Genomic DNA, 22,424 nt, shown 5'->3' with positions numbered 1-22,424 from the left:
TTCTATTAGATTATGGATTTGTTCATATTACTCATTGGACCTGAGACAGCATTTTAAGCCTGCTAATAGAAAAAGCAACTAACTGAAATGTCATTAGTAGAAACACAGCTACCAATGGGCTTAGTGTTTGCGAGAAACTAAAGACATTGTTTGTCAAAGAGCAACTTGTAAACTTTACAACAACCTAATATTAAGGATATTGAAAATATTGCCAAGAATGATTATAAAATCAGCATTTTTAAACACAGAACTCAGTCTCCAAAGTCCGACTCCAAAACATAGTCCAAATAATGTTTTAAACATATATTCTAATGTTACTGTGGAAGGAGGATTCTTTTGCTACAAAATATTTTAAAATCATTTAAAAACAAGAAAGGGAGAGAACATCAGAAGGGTTTAACCATAGGTCTTCACTGAATCAGGACAGAAATTGGCCTCCTCAGTAGGCATTGCCTTAAGTGGGCATCAGCACTCTTAGCTGAGCTATGTCCTTGATAAAAGATACCACAATCAATTATTTAGGTGGATAAAACCAACAGAAAATGGTGCTGCCTTCCTTTCTTTCACACATTCATCCTCCATCACTCCTATACCATGAAAAACAGCCCTTACAGGCAAACATTTACGAGGAACAAACACATTAAACTGTGCCAGGTTGCTCATTGCACAACACTGAATGCTGCTTGGTATCATATTCATTCAGGTATTTATTATCATTTTGCATCTTTAGAGAAGTTTTCAGTATACCAAAAATGCTGCCGTTCCCAAGTACAGCACATACAGAAGCATAGACATAGGTGGCAGGATTGCTTTTAGTACAATAACCTGGGTAAAACAGACAAGGAAGCAAAACTAAACAAGGATGTCAATGTTCTGAATTTCTGTAAGAAACAGAGGGTTGTCCCTAGCTATAAAACCAGCCACAATCCTCTTGATTAACACATGTAACTTCAAATAGATGATCTAATATTCTGCCAACAACATTCTAACTTCTGTCTACAAACTCTCTCTTTCAGTTTACTCAAAGGACATTTTTGTAAATTCTCCCTCTGCTTTCATAGGCGTTAGCAGGTTGGGATGAAACCTTGAAATCACATGGGTCAGCTGGCAATCCAAGGAAGGCTGAGTTTTGCTGAGTGTCAGATATTTTTAACAGAAACATGTCTGTTACAACCACGGTTGCTGAAAATTTGAAAAGAAAAACCTTCAGAAAACTAATTTCAACATATGGGAACACGAACCTGGCTATGCAGCATTCCAGCTTCTCACTCACCAAAGAAACCATTATGAGTTTTCTTCCGCACCCCTTTTTTTAAAGGCATGTTATCCCCCTCAGTGTGTTATGGCTGTCTAATAAATTGTCTTTCTCTGACATCTCCAAGGAAAGTGAGCAGAGGGCCCACAGACTCTGAAGAGCCTCTAACAAGCAGCTCCCTATTCCCTCTGCTGACAGAGGAAAGCAAAATTCTTAGCTATTATCCTTCCTCATCCTGCCATGCCACCCTGAGTGAGTACACATAGGTCAGCTCCAGAATGGTCTTAGAAGATCCCACCAGCTGAAAATGTCATTATAATTGCTGCTGTATCAGGCATCAAGTGAAACTGGCAGGGGCCATCCTGGGCAGCTCAGAGAGGGCTCAGCAAGGGGGCTGCTCGTGCCTTGAGTTCAGTGCAGAGGATCAGATGGCTCCACCTGGGTGGCTGGGCTTCAGCAAAGGAGGGATGTGACTGGCAGGGAAGAGCTAAGAGATCATGTTGGCTACCAGGGAAGATAGGAAAGCCATGCAGGAGAAGGAGCAAAGAACTTTGATGGCAGCAATGCTGAGGGAGGGGTGGGAAGGGATGTCTGGCCTCACCAAGGGGACTGGTCTGGGAATTGGGGTCACTTCTCACCCTGCACGACCACCTCCCACCAGCTGCTCTGACCTTGTCTAGTGTCATCTTCACCCAACTCTGTAAATGCCACGAGGGATAAGCTCAATATGGTAATTGTTTCTTTTAAAAAACACTTTAAGTTTTCAGGTAGACAGTAATGCATCATGATTTACCTACAGAAGCAGATTTTATGCACAAATAGGAATTTTTTATTATTGTTCAGTTGATTTAAATCCATTGACATAATTTTATATGTATGCCAGGAAGACAGGTAGGAAGTAAAGTCCTGAGAGAAAAGACTGTGAAAGCATGGTTGAAAATTGCCAGTTATAAAAATCCGAAGGGAAGGGGAGGTTAAAAGAGGGACAAAGGATTAATTTAAAATAAAAATATGAAATCCCATGGAAGTGACTTAAGCTTTTCATTTTGGTTGTTTTTTCTTTTTTTTTTCTTTTCCTTGAATGAAGGGGAATATAAGCTTTCTACAAAGTGCTTCCTGGGTTTTTATTAGAGGTTAAAAAGTCAAAATGTTTTTGTAAAAAGAAATAAAGTCAAAAGTCATTATTAATTTTTTTTTTCTGAATTAAAAATTTTTTAACTGACCATGCCATTAATAATGTGATCATTTCTGGAAGAATATGAGCAAATGAAAAAGTGAAAATAACTGTACTGGCATTATTTTTTTTTTCTTTTTTCTTCTATTTTTTAAACAGAACAAAGGTGGCTTCTCTATCTCAGTTACCACAGAGATTATATATCTGATAGCAGAGAGCTTTGTAAAACAGCTAGAAATGATCATAGCATCAGTTATAAATTGGCTACATAATTATATGACAAGTGTTCATCCTCAAAGTCTTTTGCAGAACACTTTTACTAAAACTACAGAAACATCAAGTATATATGAATATATAATACTGAAGTGTCAGTTTTCCAGTTTTAAGGAAAAACTAGCATATTCCATCTATCTGAAAAACTTGCCGTCATCTAAATTATGTCTTTAAAAACAACTGACATTATGAAACTTTTGTTAGTTTCTCTGCTACTTTTTACAGATGCAGTATGAAGTAATTGTTGCAGAGTTTGTGAATAGTTCCAAATATTAGAGACTATTGTCATAGCTTCTCTTTGATAGGGCTTATTTGAGATGAAATTTTTCACAGTCCAAAGATAATTTTTGCTCGTTTTTTTTGTTACTTTTAAGGAAATTTTTAGATGTTTCAGAAAGTAAGTCCTGGGAATTTTTTAATACTTCATTTCTCTTTAGAAAAGAAATAAATTAAAACCCTAAACAACAACACTACTGGGAGGAGCAGTCACTTGCTTGTGATGCTGTCATATTGTCTTGCTATTGAGCAGACAAGAATCTCGTTGGAACAGACTTTTGGCTGTTCCCATGAAAGGCTGCCTGAATTTGTCTAGCTCTTTGTTTTTAAATGTAATTTCCACCTTAATGCACTTATCAGTCTAGTCTACTAGAAGTGTACCTGATACTCTCCAAATACTGTGTCTACTGCAGGCTTTGCACTGGTGTGTGACAAAATAAAACTGCTTGGCACTCATGGTTATCACCTAAGGTTAAGTGAGGCGCTGGTGTAAGGAGTTTGCGGAGGGCCTGGGAGGACAGGACTGTGGAAGCAGGATGAAGAGGCAGGTCAGGGATGTGGCTACCACCAGGGGAGCATGTGTTCCCTCAAATCTGCAGCAAAACCTAATAATTTTTATGTCTTACCATTTCTTTCTGTTAATGGATGAGTAAGTATGTGTCTCCACTTCTGGGCTGGTCTGTACTCTCTAGAGACAGCAGTCTATTATTAGTGCTATCCGCTTGTCATCTGGCTCCAGCGGCAGAGGTCTGGCTAGCTTGGCTAAGGAATCTAGAATTCACGAAATAATTTTGGTGTGTCATCATAATTTCACATAATAGGTTTGTTGGTTTTTTCCAAATTAGGAAAATTAGCTTTTTCTCCATAGGAAATTCTATGCCAGTTTCAATCAAGGCCTCTAAAGTTCTCAAAAATTAAAAATTAACAGACAGTCTTCTACTTCAGCCACTGGAAGAGGGTAGAAGTGAACAAACTTTGGCTCTGTAATTTCCCTTTTCTGGAGCTGGGATAAGAGCACCCTGATTCACCCAAAACTGCTGGGAGGCTGGGGTGTTCATCCAGCCTTGATATAATCCCAAAGGTAACTTCCCCTTACACTTCTTCCTTTGGACTTAAAATTACTTACCGAATGTTTATCAGACTGTATTTTCAAAGACTCCTCTCTTCTTTTACTTTCCTTTTTCCTGTGTATAACCAATTCATGCCTGATTGTCACATTTTTCCATTTAAATCTTTCCACAATATAATAGTGGATGCTGCATTGTTCCACAGGCAAAATAGCTCACATTCCGAAGTCAGAATTAATTTATTTTCAGATGCCACACACATGATGCTATGCAAACATCATTAGCTTGATACTTTGTGAGTAGCAATTGTACCAACACTACATCTCTGTAAATTAATGTAATCGAGTTTAACATTAATAAACTCTTCACTAATCAAAACATGTGAAAAATTCAATCAGGAGAACAAATGCTTCCCCAAGTATAGAATTTCAGCATTTAGTTCTTAATGCTTAACAACTGAGGTCCTGTATATACTGATATATCTGTCAGTCTCAACCACAGAGATTATAAAGGTACAGTGGTCACCTATTGCACATTCTTGATGGAGTGTCTGAGTCCTGAAACTATTGATTTTGTGTTACATTTTCGCTTTGCCCTCCATTCCTCAACCTAATATAAAAAAAATATGCATTTAAACTTCATTACACACTGAGGTTGTCTTTTCTACATTAATTACCAAGTGCAGTATGAAAATGCTACTTTGCAGCTATCTACAAATGAGCATCACCACAGCAGCTCCAACCTGAAAAAGTGACTACAGCTTCAGCTCTGGAACATGTCACGCCTACAAGCATGCCTTAGCTTTAAGATTCAAATTCCTGCATAATTTAGCAGATCTTTGAGCTGAGAATATTTTTTTTTTTATGCAACGTAGCATTTTACGACTGGACTCAATGAACTTAAGGGTCTTTTCCTACCTAAATGATTCTATGGCTGGGGAGCAACTCTGCAGCAAGGGATCTGGGGGTGCTGGTGGGCAGCAGCTCAGTGTGAGTCAGCAGTGTGTGCCCGGGCAGCCAGGAGGGCAAACCCCATCCCGGCTGCATCAGACACGGCAGCACCAGCTGGGATCGGGATCATCCTGCTGGATGCAGCCGTGGTGTGGCCTCACCCTGAGTCCTGTGTGCTGTGCAGGGCCCCAGAGTTTGAGAAGGATGGGAAGGTCCTTGAATGGTCATGGGGAGGAAACAGAACTGGTTGAAGGGCTGGAAACAGTACCATGAGGAGTGACTGAGGATTCTGGGCTTGGCTCCTCTTGGAGAGAAGGAGGCTGACAGGTGACCTCACTGCTCTCGATGGCTTCCTGAGAAGAGGAGAAGGAGAGGGAAGTGCTGGTCTCTTCTCCCTTGGGTCCTGCTAGAGTAAAGGTGTGAACGGTTCAAAGCTGCATCAGGGGAGGTTCAAAATGGACATTAGGAAACATTTCCTTACCAAGAGGGTGGTCAAAGTTAAACGGGCTTCCCAAAGTGGTGGTCAATGCCCTGTGCCTGTCAGTGCTTTAAAAAGAGGCATTTGAACAATGCTCTTAATAATGGGCTTTAACTTTTGTCAACCCATGGAGTGGTCAGGAAGTTGGACTAAATGATCCTTGTAGGTCCCTGCCAACCGGAGCTACTGTATTGTATTGTATTGCACAGTATTGTATTTTATTGTATTGTACTGTGTTTTATTCTAGTCTTTTCTCTTCTGTGTGTTTACTCCTCTACAAATTATTTGGCAATATGGAACTACTTTACTGTCATTGGGCAGGCAGAAAAATGGAGGTTTGTCAACATAATTTTGCAAAACTGAGTCAGATGAAAGTATAAGAATTTCTATCTCCAGGTCAGCCTGCTGAGCTTAGGAGACATTTCCCAGCTTGAGGGAAAGCGCGGTGAGGCAGGAGTGAAAATGCAAATTGAACAGCTAGGAAAGCTTGGGGTGGGGGGAAGTATGTGTATGTATGTGAATAAATATTTATAAAAACTATGATGATATACCGTTGTTTGTGTCACACCTAAAGTAATCCTTTTTCTCTACTATGTCATTATCAGAGTGAACAAAATGAGAAATGGGATTCCTATGATTAAGCTTTTCGAGGAGTATGAGAAACTGCTGATGACACATGCTTCTTGCAGCCTTACTTTTAGAGTTTACAACTCAAATACTTCATATTTTAGACTCAACAGAGCAGTACCAATTTAAAAGAGCAGATTTCCTTACTGAGTTTTGTTTCTTCTTTTTAAAAAGCAATCCCTTCCATCATTGTTAGTCATATTCAGTTTTAAATAGAATTGTCCAAATATTATAGGTTTGTACCATCTGTTTGACTTTTTCACTAGATTAATTGCATCTAGTTTGTTTGGCTCTTTAAAATAGAGAACATAATAATACAAAAGTAGGGAAAAACTAACCATAAAGCCATAAAATTGGAAAGGATGGTTTATGGTGTGGTGTTCCAGCATTATCTCATTTTGTTTAAATTACCTACTTTTCATTAGAATGGTGTTCCTTTATCTTTGTGCCTAGCTGCAACATTCACCCTTTCCTTGTATGCACTTAGAGGCTATTCAGCATCCTAAGGCACTCTAATTAAACTCAATGTGGCATCAAATGCCTACAGGAAGTCTCAGGGACATATAACTGTCCTTTTGTAAGACATACAATAAATACTTTGAAAGCCATTTAAGCTACTGAACAAATGAGAGTAGGGGAGGGAGAGAGGGAAGAAGTAAAATCTAAACACACTAAATATTGCTGGTTATATCGGGGATGTCCAACAGCTGCAGCAGCTACTTGCCAAAAGCGCAAGGGCCATTACTACTTTGAATATCAATTTACATATATCCTTGAAGGGAATAACAAGTGTCTTACTTTGCTTGCAACTTCTTTGGTAGTTTAATACAAATTGTTTCTCTGAGCTGCTAAAACCTAGGCACCTGCTGCTAATCTAGAATTTGCGGTAAGAGGGCGTATTGGGGTCACATATTTACAAAGACCTGTAACTCACTCTTTGCCGTGTATCGCACAGCTTATGAGTCGCACCTTACAGCTCACCTGATATGACAGCCTAAGCTTTTTTGGCTATAAAAAACCTAACCACTGCTCTGCAGAGTAGGAAGCAGGCTGTCCCAATACACAGGCTGTGAGTGAATTCTCACCCACAGAAAACATGAACTTCCTTAAATATTCATATAGAAGATAAAGGTCGAAATTTTGAAAAAAGAACTCTTAGAAAAGAAAGTGTTTGTGTTCTTTGGTGTACTGCATGTTTGTAGCCCTACATATATGAATTACATTAGTATAATGCTTGATCCAACCCATTTAAAAGTATCTTGACAGTACTGCTAATCACAAGTGAGAAGATGCTACCTACATTTAACCTTAAGTTAGCTTAACGGTAAGAAATGTAACTAATTATTACTTTTTCCTAAAGTATTTAGAAACCTTGCCCAACTACAGGCCAAGTCCTACAGGGTTGCTTTTTTGTCTTTGCAACCAGTCTCTCTCAGTAAAGCAGTGCATCTGCATTAAACCTTAATTTACACAAGGGCATTTGATTTATACAGTAGCAAAAATAAGGTAAAGCTTTCCTGAAGATTTATTTTTAATCCCCTATGCATATGCATGGTTTCCTTTGTTTTTTGGGGGGGTTCTGAATAATATGGGTTAGTGAGCGTAACCGTTCAAAAAAGACTATCATCCTTTTTTCTTCCTAAATATTCCCTGTCAGTTTCTTTCTTCAGTTCTTCCCTTCCTCTAACAGAAAGGAAAAAAACCTACCACTTGTAATAGTTTCCCCAGATAACAAGTAGCAGGAATACAGACACTTGTGTCTACTCCAAGATGCTATGTATATTAGTTTAAATACATGTGACTTTTAAAATGCATCAGCTTTGTAATTACATTGAATTTATATTTCTATCACTAAATAATATAAAATGCATTAGATTGTTCATCATTTATTTACTTGTGATTAGAAAGCATTAAGTGGAAGATCAAAGCTCAAAAATAATGTCCTGTGGGAAGAAGTTGTGATCTGGTGTGGTGCAAAACAACCCAAAACAGTATTTCCACTGCTCTTTAATTCTGTCTTGAATTACACATATTCTGGAGTTTAAAATGAGAGGAAAAAAGTATTTTTTGAAATGCATGAGTAACATTAAGATGAAAAATTCAGGTTTTATTACAAGATAGGCTGTCAGGTTCCTCTGAGTACACCCTACATCTCTGGGCAGAAGAGAGTATAAATTTTAGTTATATGTTAATTTGTGATGTTGTAAGCTTCCGAGCCTTTCTAGGCTGTATCCTACACAACTAGAGGAAAACTAAAAAATTGCACTCTAAAATAGATAAGAGAGAAAAAAATTAGTGCAACCTTGGTTTTAGTTCTGTCCTTCCTCCAAATTTCCTGTCTGGGCCTGAAAGACTGTCAAAGGACATTTAAAATTATGAAGTCAAAAGCAGATCTGAGATTGTGGATCAAAATCCCCTGAAAGGAGCCCCAAACCCACAGGATGGTGAAATACAACCTCCCCCTCAGCCTTGGGAGAAAAAAAGGAAACTGACACACAGAGGCTAGGAGGGAATTGCAGCATGTTCCAGCCAGATCCCCAAATTGGATTGTCAGGGAGTCAGGAAATCTGCCAAGACAAACACATGCTGTTTAATGTAGACCAGCTCAAGATAATCTGTGCCTCAGTTCCTCACTCATAAAACAGGATAACATTCCATGCTTTATGGGGAGAAGAATGTACCCGAAACATTTTGAAATAATCTGATCCTACAGCAGAGGAAGGCAAAAAAATCCCAAGATCCCCCATCTCCATTTGATGTACAAAACACGGAGTGACAAAGGTTAAACAACTCGCTGCAATCACACACAGAGACAGGAGTACAGTCAGAAATTGAATCCAGAACTCAGAAATGACAGGCCAGTGTTTTAATCACAAAATTCTTCTTTTTCCTTGATTAAAAGAGGAAATGAAAACACAAGTATGAGCTTATTCTGTAACTTCAACATATTACTACAAGCATCTTAGAAAAACATACATAGTTCAAATATGGTTGTCTCAGCCATATGAATATTTTGATGAAACAAAAGGCATGCATGTCATTCTGGAGGAAGCACACCATCAAACACCTGGTCCTTATGGGCCTGAATAAACACGGTAACTTCTGAGTTGAAACAACCTTGTATTGTTTTAAAAAAAATCTGTTTATGTGAATTTTAAGATAATCTTGTATAATTTACAAGATTAACAATGTTATCAGTGGCTAAACTACAGTGAGACCAAAGAAATTTGCCACACCACCTAAGGAAATGAGGAAGATACAAGTGGTGCTGCTATTTGATGGTAAGGAAAGCATTCTTTCTCTTTAATGTGATCTTAGATACCTTTGTTTTGCCAGAGAGATTGAATTTACAGAACTATTTTCCCCATCAGCTACTGTCTTTTACCTGGAAGACCCTAGTCAGGGGCAGGGAAGTGGCCTGAGGGTGAAGTGCTCTGATGATCCACTCCTTTCCACCTTCTTTCCCAAGACCTTATATTCTCTTTTCCATCTTGTAATTACATGAAGATTCATCACATGATGAAAATACATTTGTTTCCATCATAAAAATAAATGACTGCCCCTCACATCATGCAGAAATTTCCCTCTGGAGTCACAGAAAAAGTGTGCTTTGGGGTATGTAGACCATGGAGAATAAATTGTTCAGGAACCCAGCCTCAGGGTTACCCACTGAAGTTTTAACACAGCCACATTACTGGATTTTAGACATTCTGTTTTCCACTGTTTGAAAGAAATGGTTTTTTCCTGACTACGACTGCTTCATCATTTTTCTTCAATGGACTGAATCTTCAAAAACTTACTGTTGTCCCAAACTACCTGAAAATCAGGCATGAGAACATGCAAATTTATTCTGAATAATTAATACCCCAAAAATTACTCCACGAAGTAATGATCATTTCTACTTGGTGGCAGTGTTTCTTCTCACCCATTTCTCCTAAGCATCCAGCATACAGGCATCAAAGGCCGCAAACTGATAACTGATCTTAGTCAGAGTTCAATAAAACAGGGACTTCCCAAAGTTTCTTGGAAAACGCAGATCCCCTGCACAGGGCTCTGGAAAGAAATGTTCATCTCCTGGCATCCTGAGCAGATTGCAGAAAGGTCATGTAGGGAAAAGTGTAGTAGTGACAATAGAGATGTTTCCCAAACATCTGTCAAGAACTGAGCTTATGGGCACTCCTTTCTGCCTGAATTCTGTGTGCCTTCCTCACTTCCACAAAGGCCTCACCAGCTTTTCCAGAAGCCCTTAAGAGCCAACAAACTGAATACTCAAATATTAGATATCTTCCATCCCAAGCTTGTTTCAAGGTGGCACGACTACAGTTAAACTGCTTCAAAACAGGGATTTTCCCAATGGGTAAAATTTAATCTAACCATTCAATTCAAAAGAAAAATGTATTAGACTAGAGAACACGCAGTCTTTTAGAATGGCATTATCTTCTAAGAGCAACACTTCTAGAAAGAAAGACAACTGTTTCTGCCCTTCTACTCTTAGACTCCAAGATATTAATGCCCATTTCTTTGTTTTAAATCATGGTAAAAAAAGCATTCTCTGGTATTTGCCAAACTTTTATTTTATATTCATACGCTTGTATTTTTCTGAACAGATAGGATGTCTCTCTTTTGAGAGGCAAAACTAATAACACTAATGATACAAAAGGTAAAAGCATAATGCAGTGAAAGAAAGGATTGCTGGGCTACACTCTAGTAAAACAACCCTTTGGTAGCACAGTCCTCTGGGCAGCAAAGGCTAATCAGAGAATATCTTTTGGACTGTGTTTTGATTTTATTTCCTTTGTAAATTAATCTGTTTTGAAGTCTTTGATAACTTTAATAGTTTTAATAAACAGGATATATTGTAATTCCCCATTTCTACAGGAAAATCCCTAGAAATTTTTGCAAACATGGATCTTAAGAGAAAATAAAGAGGTCTCCAAATAATCTGCAGCAATTTAAGACTACATATTTGGTTGAAAGTTTTTACATTTAGATTTTTATGAAAGCATCTCAACTTCATTACCTGAAGGTCAGGATGCTTTTTTGCACTGGCAAGTCTGACTGCGTAACACACATTTTCTCTCTGGCAATCTTTAATTGCAAATTAATTCTAGAAATTCGCAGCATGAACTGCATAAAAATACCTTGCTAGATGGTATCTACATAGGTAATGTTCCTTATCCCTTAATATTCATTAGGTATAATTTTAAACCAAGTTACAATGGCTTTATGTTTCAGGTTTCCACTGAAGCATGTCTTTTTTGAAGCACTAATACCAGCAGCAATAGGTCTCACATGGCTCAGTGCAAGGTCGCACTGTGCAGACAGCAAATGGAAAGAGTCTTTTGTTCCATGAGAGCTCCTTCCAAGCAGTTAGGTATTCTTTGGCCTTTTTCCACCCTTCCTCTTTTCTGGCTTTCAAAATGACCTGCATGGTTTTATACAAAATATTCAGTTTTTAAAAAATCGTAATCAGTTTCTCAAAACAAAATAATTATACCACCAAAACATGGCATTTTATTTGAAGGACTGATTTTTTAAAAAATCAAAACAGAAATATGCGTGCAATGAGGCAAAGATTTCTAATCCCTGAAAGCTCTTGGGCCTCATATGATAAGACCCTCATGACTTCTCACTAGACCTTTGACCTGACCCTGTTTTTCTCAAGTTTCAGGTTACTCTTCAATCTAGTGGATATTAAAAAAAAAAAAAATCTACCAGCAGTGTACTCTTCACCTTTTAATGGAAGGTCCAGAACACCATCACACTACTGCTTCCAAGACCAAAGGCACAAGACCCATTGTGAAGAGTCATAAGCCAAATGACAGGACTTCTTAATTTTTTTTTTTAGTTATTTCTTTCTTTATTTTAACTTAGGGTCACAAACCAGCAAAGGTTGCATAGCAAAGCATTAAAAACCTAGGAAAAACCAGGATGGAAGATATCTTGGGAGCCCTAATTTACTTCCACTTCAGGGAGAGAATATAATTAAGAACTACACATCACATACACAGTATTTTTTTTTTTTCACTCTGTCAGTTGAAATATTTTGTTTATGTTGGTATTTGTGAAATATTAACAAGATCATTCTCAGTACAGGAGAAGCACTTGGAAAATACTAGGGAAGCCAAAAGAAATATAATTAATTACTTGTTCCATAACAAAAGTGAATCAATGTAAAACTTGGTTCCCAGGTTTGTTGGTCTGACATAGGCCAGAAGAGAAAGGCCAAGGAGAATGTATCCCATGATAAACAAGAAGGACAAACTGGTGGTGACTGATACGGAGAAAGATGAGGTATTTGACTTCTTTGCCTCAGTCTTCATGGCAGTCATCCTTCCCAGTAGTCTCAAATCCTTGCTCCTTGGTGTGGGTATGGGGGAGCAAAGTCCCTCCCACTATACGTGAAGAGGAGGTTTGGGATCACTTGATGAAGCTGAATAGCCGCAAGTCTATGGGACCTGATGAGATACATTCCAGAGTCCTGAGGGGTCTGGCTGATATTCTTGCCAAGACAATCTCCATCATACTTGAAAAGTCAAGGCAGTCAGGCAAACTCCCTGCTGACTGGAAAAAGGAAAAATCACTCCCATTTTTAAAAAGAGGAGAAAGGAAAATCTGAGGAACCACACACCGGTGAGCCTTACCTTTGTGTCTGGGAAGATCATGAAGCAGATCCTTCTGGAAGTTATGCCACAGCATATAAAAGACAATGAAGTCACTCAAGGCAGTCAGCATAACTTTACTAAGGGCAAATTGTGCCTGACCAATTGGGGGGCCTTTTGTGATGGAGTGACAGCAACGGCCAGTAAGAGAAGACAACAGACATCATCTATCTAGATTTCTGTAGGCCTTGATACCATCTGACATGACATCCTTATCTGCAAATTGGAGAGACATGGATTTGATGGACTATTCAGTAGATAGGAGACTGGCTGGATGGATGCAGCCAGAGAGTTGTGGTCTAAGGCTCTGTGTCCAGATGGAGGCCAGTGATGAGTGGTGCCCTCAGGGATTTCTCTTGGCACTGGTGTTCTTCAATATCCTCATCAATGACACAAACAGTGGGATCAAGAGCACCCTCAGCAAGTTTGAAGGTGACACAAAGATGAGCAGTGCCATTGGCACTACAAATGGACCTGGGCAAACTTGAGAAACGGGCCCACAAGAACCTCACAAAATCCTACAAATCCAAGTGCCAAGTGCTGCAGCAGGTTGGAGAAATCCCAGACATGAACAGACTGGGAGTTCAAGTCATTAAGAACACCCCTTGAAGAAGGACTTGGCAGTTCTTGTGGATGAAAATCTCGATGTGACCCAGCAGTGTGAGCTCTCATCCCAGGACAATTGCATCCTGGGCTGCATCCAAAGCAGCATGTCCAGCAGAGCGAGGGAGGGGATTCTACCACTCTATATGGCCCTCACGAGACTCCACCTAGAGTCCTGGGTCCAGCTCTGGGGTGCTCAGCACAACAAAAATGTACACCTCTTAGAGTGGGTCCAGAGGAGGCCATGAAGATGATCGGAGGGCTGGAGCACCTCTCCTGTGAAGACAGGCTGAGAGAGCTGGGGTTGTTAAGCCCGGAGAAAGAGAAGGCTTTGGGGAGATCCCACTGTAGCCTTAAAGGGTTCTCATAAAAAGGAAGGAGGGGCACTTTTTATACTGGCAGATAGTGCAAGACTAAGGACAATGGCTTTAAACTGGAAAAGGGCAGGTTTCAATTAGATGTTAAAAAGAAATTCTTAGAGGGTGCTGAAGAGCTGCAACAGGTTTCCCTGAGAAGCTGTGGATACTTCACCCCTGCAAGTGTTCCAGGCCAGGCTGGGTGGGACTTTGAACAACCCGAAATAGTGTAAAGTGTCTCTGCCCATGGCAGGGGGGTTGGAACTGGGTGATTTTTACAGTCCCTTCCAATCCAGACCATTCTATGATTCTCTTTTCATCCTTATGACTGAACCAGCAAGTGAGCCCAGGCATATAACAAAAATCATCAGATCACCACTCAAGTCAAAATGACACTAACAAACAGAGGTTTTGCCTAGCTACTCAACGACAGGATTCTAGTCTTGTTTTACCTGACTTTTCAAGTTATAATAATATAACATGGGTAAATTTGCAACCACAGTAACCTAAGCATTTTACCCACTCATTTTTAAACATTCTTCCAGCCCATACTTGCCCCATAAACAATTACTGTTCCAACGTGACTTTGTAGTAATTTACTTGTTAAAAATATGAAATAAGCAGGCAGAATTTGCTCAAGAACAGTCAATCAAATCAAAACCCACTGTAACACAATGCTACCTTTGAAAAGGTTGCATCCATTCTGTGAATTTTTGATCAAATTAAGATATTTTTAGCAAGAACACTGTGGTTGCAGGCAGTGTTTATTGAGTTTATTAACTAAATTCTGACAGAAAAAAAGTAGTCAGAGTACATTAATTTTACGAAAAGTACTTACTGAAGATTGTGATTTGGGCTGTTTGTTGGACCTGCAAACATAAAACAAACAAGTATTGCTGACAAGTTAAGCTCAAGGACAACATCATAAAAAAAAGTCAATAGCAATCTAAAGGAAATTGTCTCTTTAAGGAAGGTTTGTCTCAAGATTCAAACAAAATCCTCTGCATTCCTGAACATAATTATATATTGTTATTTTCAAAGCCACAAATAAAAATCACATGAATCTACTATCTCCTCCAGCAGCAACTTGAATGGAAATAATTTTTGTTTATAAAATATCTTCCACCAAAATACCATAGGCAGTTAGATAAGGTGTTATCTAGACGCATCACTTACCTTTTAATAAGCCCCACCTGAGCCTTACTATCAGAATTTATGATGTGGCAAGGAGATGATCAACTTTTGTCACAGCAAGAACAAGGTTCAATACCCAGCACTTCACTTCAATACTCAATCACTACAAACTAAACTGTGGAATTAATTATTTACATTACAAAATTAGAAAACAATTTTAGAAAAACGCATCTCCCATTTTTTCTTCCATTGCTCCAGAGACAAAACTAAATAAAAGGCTGACTTCCAGATTGGATGGTTAAGTCTCAAATATGCAATATAAGCACTTCTTGAAAGGTGTGATGTACCTTCAGGTGTCAAAGGACAGAATTTGAGGCCAGGCTTCACGTAGCAGTACAGAACTGAAATTCGCAAGGATGGGCCCAGAACCATGAACATCACACAGAAAACCTCTTCTCATTCTTCTCTTCAGGTTTTGGTTTTTTCACAGACTGAGTTCAGCAGTAGAGTGAAAACTGCAGGCCATGAAATATTACCTTTTTTTTTTACTTTATACTGGCACTTCTTTAATTTTTTCTTCACTGTGTATTTACAGACCTCTACGTCTGTATTTACTTTCTTTTATTACCAGTAAAGGGGTATCAAGTTCAACTGAGAAGTTCTGTGCTGGGAGAGAGGCCCCAGGCACTGACTTTATTTTCTTTTGTGTTGAGAATTTTTCTTAAAACATTAAATTCATTTCTCATTATACTATGGTTAAAACTAATACCTAGTCTATAAATCAGTGTGAGTAGTTATAAAAGCCAGGAACTCACCGAGCCTGACAAACAAAACTCCTGTTGCAGTTATTGTCTTCATCCCATTTGAAGCCACACACTGGTAGTATCCTGTGTCTGTGGTATCCAGATCCTGGATTCTCAGACGTGAACCATAATCTGTTTTTCTGATGATGATCCGTCTTGGCTCCTGAACCACTGGAGCATCATTTTTTAGCCATTTGACATTCGGGGATGGATTTCCTGCTACCTTGCAGTGGAGGATTGCTGTTTGCCCCTGGACTACAGTGATATTGTTTACTGGTTCCAAGAAGGTCAGGAAGTAACCTAAGAGGATAAAAGGTCATAAAAGATCAAACTTTACTTGGGTTGTGGTAAAAGTCTGCTCAAAGGCACTTTTCTAAGAGAGAACCTTGGAAAAAAATTCAGTTTTCTTTCAAGCACTCAAAAAATACTCAATAAATGCAAATCACTGTCCTAAGAACACCACAGCAGCACACTCCAATTCGTGTTTCGTTGCTGACTTCGTGTTTGTGTGCAGGTAGGTATGCAGATTAGAAGGTCAATCATGAATTGATACCATTACACTCCTAACTGCCTATCTGGACACCTATTTTGAAGCAGTAGTATTTTTCTACATCTGACATGCTAACACATACCTCGAATGCTGTTCTGTTCTAACAGCAAAATACACCCTCGTTCAATAAAAGAGTAATCCCACTTGTAGCCATTTTGGAATATCATCGTAATTTTACCACATAACCTTCTTACACGATTACAGATTTGTCTCAAAAAGAACTACAACTGGAAAAGTTACTTTTAGATATTAATTTGACTTGTCAGTTAATCAACAAAATCTTAAAATTAGTCTGATTTGGACAGGCTTATCTTATAATAAGTTTTTCTTATAATAAGTTTTAAAGATTATATGTATCACATTAAATTTAAAGAAATAATGTCTCAATTGCAGAAGTAACCTGTGACAGAGGGAACTCTTAAGCTAATTATAGATTGCTATTTTTTACTTAAGTCAAAAAATATGGTCAAGGAAAGGTCTATACAAACACTGCGTAATAACATTTTGTAGTTATTTTGCAAGTGAAAACTACAAGCCCTAATTGGTGGTTTGTTGAAAGCAAAGGGCTTGTTAAGTAGGCTGTATTGGTGATCTCTAGGGAAGACAAAAAAGAAGAAATTGATGGAAGGACACTGTCAAAACATGACAGTCAAATCTTTTTTATGTTATTATTTAGAAATTTGATTTGGTGTTAGGAGTCCTGCAACTGACACACATCACGAACTGAAAGCTTGACAACAGGTAATTTCACTGAAACAATAATGTTGTTACATTACCTTACAAAACAGGTAAGAAAAGTATCTAGCTGTTATGGTCATTTTTGTTTGTTTCTGTGAATTTAGACCATCTAGATGTAAAGCACCAGGAATTCAAATTACATTATATTCTTATGCCAGCTGGACCCAAATATCAAATAACTTCGATGGATGCCCACATGCGGACATTTCCTATCAGTCAGATTATTTTGCAAGTGTTTAATTAAGAAATAGCATATTATGTGCTGGAATCTAACACCAGTAAAGAAATGGTCCACGTTGACAGTCTAATTGCTGAAATACCTAAAGAAAATTGATGCTCTGCTTTGATTTATATTTGACAGGACCATGAAAATCACTTCCTCTGTAATGGTTAAGTATAGCACTGGAGAGGGGAGCAGTAGAAACATCAAAATATAGTAAGTGTGCAAAGCCAGATTTTGCTGGAAAACTGGATTTTCCTGTGTATTGCATTGTTCTCTACTACTGGCCTTTTGAAAGAAATTCTGTTTTAATTAATAATATGCAATTGCAGTGTAGGCAAGTGTGAATTTAGTTCACCACTGAATAGAAAATTAAATATTAAATATTGAAAACTTACAGGAAAATTATTTTATCCTTTTTTTGTCATAAAATAATAAATCATTGCTTATGCAATTTTATTGTTTTCCCTATTTTTAATTGAAAATCTTTAGCAGACTTCAAAACATTTTGACAAAACACAACAATATTTATTTTTGAAAAACTTATATAAAAGGGAGAAAAAGTATATTAATGCTTTCAGCAATGTCACGCCACAGTGTCATTTGTTATGGTTTCCAATTCCATTTCGTAGCTGAAAAAATAGAAATACTATGATGACATTCTGGCAGGGAACAGAAAACCAGTAAATTACCTTCTTGATATAGGAAATTGAAGCCATTGATTTAAACTTGTTTAAGCCAACATTTTACATACATAAGCATTTCTAGCAGCATGAAAGAAAGCATGATCAGTCCTACCACAAGGTAGAAAAGGATTTCCCATGTCTATTTCACTCTTAGCTTGTTATTTAGAGACCTGTTTCACTGCTTTTTCACAATCTGTATGTAGTCTATTCTCATCAGCGCCACTGAGATACTGGGCTGCGTCCACAGGGGCATTACCTAGCAGAGAGAGAGATACCATAATCCCAATCTACTCAGTGCCTATCAGGCCACACCTGGAGTATTATGTCCAGTTCAGGTCCCCAAAATTCAAAAATAACACAGAAAGACAAGGGATGGTCCAAAAGAGGGCTACCAATGTCTGCTTGTGAGGAAAGACTTGAAGTAGTTACATCTCTTCTCCCTGGAGAAGAGAACGGGCAGGAGGAGCATCATCACAGTTTTTCCATACCTAAAAGGCACCCACAAAGAGAATGGAGACACTCATCACAAGGAGCTACACGGAGAAGAGAAATGGCAATAAGTGAAAGAAGGCAGGAAATGTTTCATTTCAATAGAATAAAGACATTTTTTGCAGTGAGAACAATCATTCACTGGAAGAATGAACTGCCTAGAGATGTGGTGGTGTCCTCATCACTGAAGGTTTTCAAGATGTGATTGGACAGAGTACCAGATCATTTTGTCTAGGCTTTCTTTCCCCAAAAATGTTGCACTGGATGATCTTCAGAGGTACCTCCCAGGCTGGAATGCTCTGTAGTTCTACGGGTCTATGATCCAGCAATTGTGGGGAGAGGCTGAATGCGCTCATACAAAGGAGGAAAAATAGACTGTTTAAGACCTTTTTTTGAGAAGAAGCTGGGCCACTTCCAGCATGGAGCCAGCACAGAGGTACATTCGTCTGGCTCAGAGATGCTTCTGATTCCCAAGAAATGAAAGAAGCACAGAAGATCTGTCTAAAAGGTGGGACCAATTCAAATGATGTAAGATGACAGACAGGGATTGTGTTTTGTCTTACTCTACTGCACTTTTTGCTCTTTACATCCAAGTACCTGAAAGGTCTATATTGTTCTTGTGCCATTGGTCAGCTTTTGTGCCATTGGTCAGCTTGTAGCTTCCTCAAACCCTTACCACTATTGCCCTTTTTCTGATTTAAAACCAGCCAGGTGGAATCCAGCTCCTTCTTTTTGGGATAGTCATGGATATTGCATTCAAATACATTTGGATGAAAACAGATAGTAAATTTACTTATTAGGACTTATTAACTCAGGATTAAAGCCATGTTAGAACTTCTTGTTTTACTAATTAAAACAGAGCTACTGCAGGAAGTAATTAGATCCATATCTTTTAAGCCATCCAAAATATTTCATATGAATCTACAAATCTAATCCTAACACTAACTAGAACAAAACTATTACCATGAAAAACAGTGCCAAAGATTTATGGATTAAATCAGACCCAGTGCAATTAGATAGACTTCCCCTGAAGTCAGGGTAACTGCATCTATTTCCTGCAGGTCAGAATTCAGCTTCAGTTCATCATTACTCCTGTCAATTTTACAGGTATTTTCTCCAGTGTTTATATTACCTTCTTATTACAAACCAAGTAATAAATATTTTAACCTAATGAACTTTGAAGCCTTTGTGTTTTCCAAAGTTCTCCAGAGCAGCCTAGGAGCAATAGAGCAGCTTATGGCCTATCCCTTGCCTTTGTCCACTCTCAACTCCACACTCTCTACTTGCTGGTTTCATTTCCTCTTTGAGGAGTGATGTTTATATACTCACTGATTCTGAAGTATTTGTATGACAGAGCGGGCAGCCATTTGTTGAGCTGCTCTGTTATTTGGTGTCCACTTTAGATAACCCATAATTGCAATTCTTTCAAACAAAGTGGAAAATGTAACCAACCATGTTCTAAAGAATGTTTTCTTTATTTAATTTCTGTGGTGATAATCAGCAGTTACTTTTTTTGTAATGTACGTCACACCACAAACACAGTGTAGATGCCAGTTTGAGGCAAAGTTTTGGGGAAAAAGCAAATTTTCCCAGGATAAATTAGGACCTCAACAATGTACAAAGCAATTTTTTTTCCCAATCTAGTTCTCCTCCTGTCTTAGTAAATCTTAATTTGGACAGGTATGAAGGAAAATTAAATGTGACGATTGCTCAAACTTGTATTAAACTTGTGTCCTATATTTTGTGTTAAGCATCAGTCAAGTAGAATTCTTTAGAACTGGAACAGAATTGTTAATCTGTTTTAATACTAACATAATTATAAAACAGAGAATAAATACTCTCCATATATTTTGTGTTTGTTACATATTGCCAAACTTGTAAATGTCCTATAGTAAATGTCATACTATAAAGAATTATATTTTATTTGGGAGATGGATAGCAAATAGAATTTTTTAAAAATACAAGTATAATGTCCAGAAATTTCCTGTGTTGAGAAAATAACATTGAGTTTTATACTCTGGCTGGTTTCCAAGGGTCACTGAAATGAAGGAAAATGCTTCCTTTGCCTTCAGTGGTCTTTGGCATGGTTTAAGTATTTCAAAAGGAAAATCTATCTGGTAGATATTTCTGCATTTGCTGTAGGCAACAATGCTGTAAATTCAGTTTCTCTTTTCATATGGTTTCTAACATAGTTTACAACCACTACTAGTATTTATTTTGCTTGAACAGATTAAAAACTCTTCTGTCAAGAAGCTATGAGAGGACAATGCAACTTAATCTATATATTATATTATGCTATCATATTCTATGTACTCTATGAATAACATAGCTTAGGAAAATGATTGACATGAATTCCAGTAAAACACTTTCATATTTTGAAAAACCTTTGTAAGGTTGCCAGTACTTCATATTTTTAAATGGAATAAATTTGATATAAATATATCAAACAGAATCCCACAGCAGATCAACATCAAGATGACAGGTCTATTATTCATGTTTTGGCAAGAATATAAAAATAATGTTTTCCAGTGTGCCTCAAATCATTGTCAAGATATGCACAAGAATAGAACTAAACTAAAAACCTAAAGGGTGCAACTATCACTAAGACCTCACATGCATATTATATTTCTTAGTTTTATTTACATTACTCTGGCACTTATGTGTCCCAGTTATTGGCTCAAACCATGTGTGTTGTTCTTGGCATAAACACAATATAAAATGATTGCTTCGCTTTTGTTATTTTAAGATCTTAGCTGTGATTTTGAAGTTCATTCTAAAAAAATATTTTAAACCTCCTTAGTTACTTCAGATCATGTAAATTCTGGCTTAATTGTTTTCAATTCAAGTTTTAGTTTCTGTTCATTTTTTATTGCTTTTACTCTTTTTTTCCTATGTGATTTTAAAAATAATTATGCATTCATAATTTTAAAATAAGCTTCATTATGGCAACCATGACTTGTATTTAGTAAAATTTGCAACTCTTTTTATCTCAGAACTTCCACATAATTTATGAATATTGAAGTCTCATCAGATGGGATGATACCATCACCCTTATTTTCCAAATGCAGGAAGCAGAGCAAGGGGAGCCTAAGCGATTTGCCAATTCACACATGGACTAAGTGTCAGTATCTATGATACTACACTGAGATTCACATCTTTCTGTATTCCTGAGACAATGATGCTCTGAGATAATCATCCATTTTGGCTCCTATCCAAGTTGATTCCCCTTTCTTTCTGCCCTGCAGAAGAAACACAAATACTGAATATCCAGTTTTTGAGAAAAAGAGAGGAAAATTTGAGTCATACTAGATACCTGAAGATGAAACAGTCTTTTCAGACCAAGAAGTAGTAATTGCATGTATGCTTTATCACTTTTTAGAAAACTAATTTCTCCGTAAGACGTATATCTTTACTTAAATAACTTTATCCAACAGTCAAAAAAGCCCATAAAGCCATGAGTTTAGTACTACATAACACATCACAGGTTACAAGAGTCTCGGCTTGAGATACTCAGAATTTAAAATCGGCTGTTTTAAAAAAAGGGCAAATACTTTTTTTCTGCCTAACTGCATAAATTCAGACCATTTTCAGATTCATGGAATAAAAATTTCCAGTGTTCAAAATCCCTACAAAAATATGTATATTACAATTTGTGTCAATAGAAATGGGGGGGGGGGGGGGGGGGGGGTTTCTCCTAAGCTATCTTGCTTTTTCTTTTTTTAATGTCTTCCCACCTCTTTTCATTTTTGTCTTCAAATAATCTTCTTTTTTTAGATATAAATAAAAGAGCATGATCTTTCTCACCATGACTCTTTCAAATGGCGAATTTCTGTACTGGGATTTTAAGACTAATAAAAACTTATATCCAATACAAAAGGGGTTTGGGACCGTATTTTAAGTAATTAAACTAATGATATTTCCACTAGAAGCAAAGTCACATTTTCCTACAATAAGACATAATTTTTCACCTAGGATGCAGACTTTAGCTCATGCAAAACTGAGGAAGACACCACTGTTCCAAAATCTACTGTGTTATGAACACAGTACTAAGCATAAAGTGTTCACAAAATTGACAGGTAATCT

At 37.7% G+C, this 22,424-nt stretch overlaps 1 protein-coding gene across 2 annotated transcripts in view; it reads right to left on the bottom strand.

Annotated features, from left to right (window-relative positions):
- The window catches only part of ROR2 (receptor tyrosine kinase like orphan receptor 2), a 143,755-nt gene that overhangs the window by 19,467 nt on the left and 101,864 nt on the right, over positions 1-22,424 (bottom strand). For both annotated transcript variants that reach the window (XM_048292440.1, XM_048292441.1), the window contains exons 3-4: positions 15,671-15,958; positions 14,560-14,590 (exon numbers count right to left, since the gene is read on the bottom strand). In XM_048292440.1, coding sequence (XP_048148397.1) covers positions 14,560-14,590; positions 15,671-15,958 — 319 coding nt within the window. The remainder of the gene's footprint in view (positions 1-14,559; positions 14,591-15,670; positions 15,959-22,424) is intronic.

This window comes from Corvus hawaiiensis, chromosome Z (assembly GCF_020740725.1).
Source record: "Corvus hawaiiensis isolate bCorHaw1 chromosome Z, bCorHaw1.pri.cur, whole genome shotgun sequence".
In the NCBI taxonomy this organism is placed as follows: domain Eukaryota; kingdom Metazoa; phylum Chordata; class Aves; order Passeriformes; family Corvidae; genus Corvus; species Corvus hawaiiensis.
Note: the sequence above shows the minus strand (reverse complement) of the source record. Positions and strands in the feature narration are given on the sequence as shown.